The sequence below is a fragment of the Rhineura floridana genome, chromosome 1 (genome assembly GCF_030035675.1).
Source record: "Rhineura floridana isolate rRhiFlo1 chromosome 1, rRhiFlo1.hap2, whole genome shotgun sequence".
Lineage (NCBI taxonomy): Eukaryota > Metazoa > Chordata > Lepidosauria > Squamata > Rhineuridae > Rhineura > Rhineura floridana.
Window position 1 is genome coordinate 218,338,611 of NC_084480.1, and position 7,866 is coordinate 218,346,476.

The 7,866-nt window shown below is 37.4% G+C and overlaps 1 protein-coding gene across 5 annotated transcripts in view; it reads left to right on the forward strand.

Annotated features, from left to right (window-relative positions):
* Positions 1 to 7,399, forward strand: part of CDKAL1 (CDK5 regulatory subunit associated protein 1 like 1) — a 521,195-nt gene extending 513,796 nt beyond the window's left edge. For all 5 annotated transcript variants that reach the window (XM_061593247.1, XM_061593227.1, XM_061593237.1 and 2 more), the window contains one exon: positions 6,847 to 7,399. In XM_061593247.1, the coding sequence (XP_061449231.1) occupies positions 6,847 to 7,038 (192 nt within the window). In that variant the 3' untranslated portion in view covers positions 7,039 to 7,399. The remainder of the gene's footprint in view (positions 1 to 6,846) is intronic.
* The last annotated feature ends 467 nt before the right edge of the window (positions 7,400 to 7,866 follow it).

Sequence of the window (7,866 nt, forward strand, 5' to 3'; positions counted from 1 at the left end):
TCAATAGGGTTTACTCTGGGTATGTGGGATTAGCATTGCAGGTTTACTCCCAGAAAAGTAACTACTGGATTAAAGCTTCATATTGGGAAGGTTTTCAAAACAGTGCCGTCTTCAACAGCCCAGGAAAATTTAAACTTGTTTGAATCCTGCACATGAGAGAAAAAGACTGAAAGCTATATACTTCCTCAATTAATAAGATTTTCAGAAAAGCAGGAAAAAACAAGTTTTCTGATTTGCAAAGGGCTCTAGTTACTGCCTTGTCAATCACAACCCTGACTTCACTTATTGGCTACAAACCTGAAAGGGAGGGGTTAGAGCAGCCAGCTAATAGATCATTTCATGGAAGTTGCGGGGGGACAACTGACATTTTGGTGTATATCTTGGGAAACAGACCACCTAGAAACTTCCTTTTTATATAAATGAAAGCTCTGAATCCAGAGATTAAGGTGACTCACCCAGAGACCAAGAGAGCACCCCAAAAATCTGGAGTCTCCGGGCAAAAACCGGACACCTGGCAATCAGTGTTCAGTTCCTAGGATTAGGACTGCTGACCATAGCATATGATACAAATGTTCCTACATGCCAAATATCTGATCCTACATAACAAAAGAATGTCCAGTGGAGAAAGGGAAAGGAGAGGGAAAGTGTCCCTGTATGTTGGAATGGTGATTAGATAGATTCTGTGAGAATGGAATAACAGAGACCTAGAAGAAAAGGGGAGTCAAGGGGGAAGGAGTGATCATCTATATCAAACATAGGCAGAGAGGCCAGTGAGGACTTGAGTAGAGACCTTTTGGATCTGGCAGGATGGTTTTTGTGAGGGCAGTAGTATGCTCAATGAGTTTGGAGACAAAGGGTAGAAAGGAAATTGCACAGTAATGGGAGAGGGAGGGAGGGTCAAAGGATTATTTTATTTTCATAGGAGAAACAGTAGTGTGTTTCTTTTATTGTGCATATATACTTCTTCAAATCTAGAATGTTATTCTTGGTGTACATACCTGATTACTTGTTGGCTCAGTTTTTCTATGTATGTTGACATAGAACAAGATCTTATGAAAACCTGTGTTATCATTATCAGATGCAAATTTTGGATTCAGTTTCCAGTTTACTTTCATGGGCTGCAGGTGCATCAGGAAGAGAGAGATCATTGAGAACAAATAAGAGTGTGCAAAATATATTATTACTGGCATACATCAGGTCAGAATTATTCAGCAAATACTCTGAAAGGCAGTTATCTTACACTGGAAGTTTTAATAATTTATATTATACCTTATTAGCAAAACCTTTTGTTTCTTCTGCTGCTGCCACCAATACAAGTTGAAAGGTTACTTCCATAAAAATTAATATGCTTTCCTTGTGGTTGATAACTTTTACACTGGACTTTGGGGATTTCCTAAAACTTAATCCATTACTAAGATAGGTTTGATTCACAGTTCTCATTGTTTTATACATATATGTCCTTTTCCTCTCCCTTCTCATTCTGTTTAAACTGAACTGGGGTTGCTGTTCTCAGCTTTCAATTGATTCTTGCATGTAAAAATGTGCATATTTCATGCTGCATTGTCACAAAAGGAAAGGATTAATTATTAAAATACTGTCATCAGAAAAAACAGCCTTGCAGCATTTCAAGGATTTCATGTAATGCTCCTGGGGGGGGGGAATCCCCATTAGTAATAAGGCTTCTCAAGATGCATTTCATTTTAAGCTGTAAATGTTGGATTTAACATTACTTCAAGATGCAACACTGAAATAATGTTCTGAGTGATTTTAAATATTTGCTAAGTATTATGTCTAGTGGTATACTAATGGTATTTACTATGTGATTCATCTAGTAGAGACCACTGGCCAAAAACAAAATAGCTTCTTTTTTTCCTTTAATTCTCTTAGATCTAATTATTGATATAAACTTCAGTACCAATAGTTTTGATGCTATGGATACATACTTCATTGAGCATCTATCTTTTAAGAGTAGGACAGGACAGCTCGTGAATATGCCCTGGGCATTTATTGCTATTCAGAGTCCAATAAATCATAATAAATTAAACACATTTGTATAATTGATTATTGATACAAAAATTAATGATTGTATCCAATTCTTTATTTGTTGTTTTTTCCTGATACGTCTATAGCTGATAATTTTTGCCTCCTTGCACATTTTATCTAGCCATGTTTTGTAGGTGATTTTTTTGTATTGTTTCCAATATTCCACAGCGACAGTTCTTACTATATATAAATTCTTATAGGTAAAAAGAAACTACAGTGAATCCAAATGTATAGTACATCTTGTTATCTTTTCCATCATGTTTATCTTTTTCCATATAGCATTTCTTTGGTGGTGTCTGTCCAGAACAAGTCTATCACATATAGAAGATACTACCATTCACAGTTTAAATTTCAAGCATTTTTGTTTTGCATATGAGGAAAGCAGTAATAAACCATCTGATAAGCATCTTGTAGTAATTTTCTGTAATGTTCATATTTAGGGGAAGATTTTGCCAGTTGTCCAAAGATATTCCCATGAGTATATTGTCTGCGATGTCCAGGATCCAGTTCACCATATATATTTTTAACTAATTCACATTCTTATTCCTGCAAGATTTTATAAATTTTCATAAGTTCTGTTTCTTATTCCTTATCGCAGCATTTTCCAAGCTTGTTAAATCTCTCAATTGGATATTTGACAACAAGTAATTGAGATCTAATTTGGAAAATTCAAATGAAGGGGAAGACCTTTTACCTAATTGATTTTTTAAAAAGAAAACTTAAATTATACTGTCATTTATTAAATCACTATATCTGAATACCCAATTTTCCCTCTTTATCCCACATTTTTCTCTACATAAATTCTAGATCATCAACTACAGAAGTTATTGGAGATTTTGGAGGACTTGTCTTTCTTAATATTAATCCCACATCCATAGAAGATAAAAATGTGTTTTCTTTGCATTGTTGGAACATGAACTACTGTTGACCAATAATAAGGCTTGTGAAGAAAGAATGTCCTAATGCATTTTATTCCAAAGTGACATAATGTTATATTTGGATTTTTACTCCATCAGCAATGCCTAGGACATTTTCCCAGCAAGTATATCACATCATAAAGGCTCTGTCAAAAGAGTTTTGGATGTGTTAACTTATTAAATTAAAGACTAAAATGTTGCACTACTCTTCACACTAGAGCTCTAGGCCTTGACTGAAACTCACCAAGAAAGGTCTGGTCCAGTAGGAAATCATATCCACATCATATCCATATCCAGTAGTGTTCCTTAGGTCATACTGGTACTCATATTCTAGTTTTTGTAATATCAATCAAATTAGACATTTGCCTAAACACAATTTATACAATTGTGATTTTTTTTTCATTTCGGAAGTAAAACATAGTCACTGAATGTAGGATATACTGTAGATTGATAATGGGATAAAGAAAACTAATAGGCATCCAAGGAAATAATTAGCTGCCTCAAGTGAATACTATTCTGTGCAAGCTTTTCTTCCAAGTTTAATCAGTCTACAAAATGAAGTCTATTATGAGAAAGCTTTTGTTGCAAATTAGTAAAATGTTTAATAATTGGTACTCTGTGGTTTCGTTTATTTCTCCATATAAAGGTTAATTAGCTTTGACTTCAGGAATGAAATAGTTGTAGCCAGTTATTAATTTTTCACATTCCTTAGGCAATTGATTTTAATTACTCTGCCTGTCGCTACATGGAAATAGCCATTTATTTATGTAGTATTTAATGATGCCGTTTAGTACTTCTTTCCAAATGGTGGATAGAGTTTATGATCCTTTAATTTCCATGGCTTAAACGAAGTGATTTCTGCTCCACCTTTCTTCATAACCTCAATTTCCACACATTTCCTGGGATACCAGAGGGTCCGCCAAGAGAGTGCTATGCTCTAAGCTAGGCTTCAACCCCTTAAAGAAGTTGATCTTCACAATAGAGACACAGGACTTGTTTTCCCTATCCAGGGCTGGCCCAATACCTTTTTCTGCCTCAGGATGGTGCTCCCCTTCCAAGGTTTACATACAAAAGCTAGCCGGACTGCCAGTTGAATCTTACTTCAACACTGGCGACAGAACAAAGTTTCCCATAACATGTGAAGACAGCAATGCTAGCTTTGGGGGTGCAGGGGGTGCATGGCACACACCTCTGGCTTCCAGTGCTTTGTCACCACTCCCTGCCCTCAGCATATGCCATCTGACTGCCTCATTCTGCCTAATGGTAGGACTGTCCCAGTTTGGCTTTGGCAGCTGGTGGAACAAGCTATCTGCCTATCCATAGTCTTGTGGACAATCCAGCTATTTCTTGCCCTGCCACCTGCTTTCTTTTGCTGCCAGCTCACTCCAGCTGTCGTCACCCACTCCTTCACAGTTATCCACCTGTGAGCTTTTGCTGCATGCTATCTACCACCTATCCCATGTGAATCCAGTCTATCCCCAGTGTTACTGAGAAGCTTAGTTTAATTAGAACTCTGTACATACCCTGAGACTATGTGTGTGACTTGGCTTTGCTCTGAGCAGTGAAAGTATCATTTTGGTGGATGTGGTCAATGCTGATTTGAGCCATAGGTACATGCCATTCACAAGCAAGCAGTCATGATGCTGCCCACCATGTTTTGCCAGTCTATTTGCCCATTGTACACTAGTAGGACAGCTGATCTATGCCAGATCTGGCATCTCTCTGTGGTTACCACTGGCTGGAGGTATCTTGGCAAGTGGCTTCATTTCAAAAGGTCATTGGTTGGCAGGGAATCAATATAGTGGTGTTGCACAGGGAGGATGCTGCAAATTACAGACCAGATGTGTCCTTCCATCTTCTTCTGTGGTATTGTATAAGGAAGTCGGTTGGCTCAAGAAAATGGAGAGAAGGAGAGTGACTCAACAGTGAGTGAAGGGAAGAGTCCAAGTAATGAGATTCATGAAACAAGAAGAAGAGGCAAAGAACACAATCAAAACTGTAGTGCTGAGCCATAGATTGCAGAAGTATTCAGGAAGTGCTGAAAGTCCCAGCAGCATCAGAAACTGGCCTTGAACTGAGGATCCAGAAACAATCTCACATAAATGATTAACATGCAGTCACCTCACCATCACCCCTTTTGACAGTCCCAAATCTGGGTCCTATCCAGGCCAGTCCAAGGCTGCCTTGACCTGCTCTGGACAGATTTTTGACCAACTTAATTCAGCTTGGGATCTGGGATTTCTCTGGAGCTGATGCACAGTTTTAGAATGTACACATAGAGGGAGACATCTATGAACAGAAACTAACTGTTGCCCATGTTGTGTAAATTTGTATAGATATTAGCAGAGATTGTCTACGATCTGAGATGTGTGTGTGCCAGTGTGTGCATTTGCCTAAGAAAGCAGGCTTTTACCCTGCATTGAGATCACTGAGACTTAAGACTTAGTAAAAAAAGGAAAGCTACTTTATTTATAGAAATACATAGTAGATAGGAAGGCATACCTGGTTCTAACTAGCTAACTTGGAGGCGCAACGCCCAGGTTTGGGAGTTGCCCTCATGGCTCAGGAGAGAGAGAGCAGAGACAAAGGTGTCTTCTCTCTCTCAGACAGTCAAAGAAGAGAAGAAGAGAAAGGGCGGAAGGAGAAGGGGCAGATAAGCTTCCATAAGCATATCAGTCTAGTCTAAGACGGAAGGAAGTCAGTCAGAGCATCACAGGTAAAGGTAGTCATACCTATCCATCTGGAGGACCGTAACTCTTTCTCCCTTCTGGAACATAAACAAAAGAACAAAACAGGAGTTGCTCTTGCCCCACTTCCAACAGCCCAAGACTGCCAGACCAAGTAAATCCAATTGGGCAATAAAAGATTTACTGTTAATACTAGAGCAACTAATTTTTCCAGCAACAGAGCGTATACTTCATCATCATGCTTTATTTGTATGCTGCCTTTCCATAGCAATCTATGCTCAAGACGGCTCACAACATTAAAAAAGGATACATAATTCACTGTTACAAAACAAAATTCAAACAGTCATACACTAAGTTAAACAAAACATCTTAAGAAATATACAATAAATTGAAACAACACCATTATAATTCATGATAAGGAAATACGGAAATACGTTTGTGTCCAGTAACAAAGTTACTGTGAGCACACTTGAATATCTCTTCAAAATTATATCTGTAAGGGGAAAAAACATGACATGGTGCAAATACAGTTGTCTATAATTATTACACTTGCATCTGTTTCACATGCTGGGAAGCTGCAATTGGCCATAACCTTCCAGAGTACGTGCACCACATTTACATGCAGTGAAATAGATGCACATGCAGTCACGTATGCTTTTTTATTTATGTTTTTCCCTGTGTGGAAAAAGTGGCTCTGAGTACGATCAATAAGATGGTTGTTTTAGCGCAAGTACCTCCTGAGAGATTTGCGGAAAGAACTGCAGAGAGGATGTTAGAACGCTGCTGAGCTAGCATACTGTGGGACAGGAACAATTATCATGCTTAGGAATGTTGTACAGTGGGGAAAACAACTGTGCTGCTGTTCCACTTTATCATGGACTACAGGTTTGTCTTTTAAGAAAACACAGAAATACCACAAAAGAAAATACAGATCTCAAATGAGTCATAAAGCAGGATTTTAGTCTACAACAATATTAACAGCTTTATTGCTTTGGCAGTCAATTTCATTGCAAAGGCCAATTCCATGTGGCAACAGCATCAGTTCTTTGTTTTATACAATTGTATTTCATTCTTTAATTTATTCTAGGCTGTGAGAGATATTGGCTTGTTCAGAGTTGAAGGGAATTTGCCTTTGTACTTGATACATGCCAAATGTTCTTTGCATCTATTCTCAACTTAATTTCTACATTTCTCCACAGGAGTTCAGACATGCACTGGAGAACAGCTCAGAATCAAAAGTCTGTCCATCTGCTGAGAGGCAAAAAGGACCATTGAGCTACAGGATGGCAATGCAGTTGCCTTGGCAACAAGAGGGAAGTGTGCTGAAGATGTTGTCACTAAGTGTGACTCTTCTGGCAGTCCTTATTGCCTTTTACTATCGAGGTGTTTAACTGGAAATCTGAACTGAATGATGACATTGTCAAGAAATATATCTTGCTGATTAAAAACTTCAGAGTAAAAAGTGGGACAATTTATACAAGGCCTTACCTTTTAATCACAATCTGGATAAGACTCTGCTTCATTGGTATAAGTTACGTAGTTATTTTTCCAAGGTATCAGTCTATACTAAAGACTTTCACGTCTTCATTTTCCATTTTTCAAAAATGTGGGTATCTCAATTATAGATATCATTTTCACATTTGCCACCCATAGGTGAATGTTTTAGAAAATTAAGTTATTAAAGTATTTTTCTTAAGTGAAACAATTCCCTTGTAAGGTGATCATTTGAATCCATATTAAACCTTTTTCTTAATACACCTAGAAATGTAATCTTTGTGCTTTAATTAAATATTTCATTCAAAAATTGCTGAGCATTCAGACTATTAAAGTTGTGACTATTGATTTTTATTTTTAGATATTTTCTTCATGTTAATAGGAACATTAGTAGTTATTGGATTTTATTGGATTTTATTGTGTATATTTATATTTTTCTGTTGTACACCACCCAGAGAGCTATGCTAGTCGGGCGGTATAGAAATTCAACAAATAAAAATAAAATTAAAAAAATACTCCAAATGCAACAGCAAACCTGAAACATAATAACTATAGAACTGATTCTCCCAAATACATGGAGGCTCAAAGTAGATAAGGTAATAGTTAAAGATATGAATGTTTTGCGGTTCTCATTTGGTGTCCTTCATTCATCCTCAGCCAGTGCATTATACAACCATATGTGTGTCCTAAAGCAAGAACATAGGCAGATCACATTTGTTCCAGAT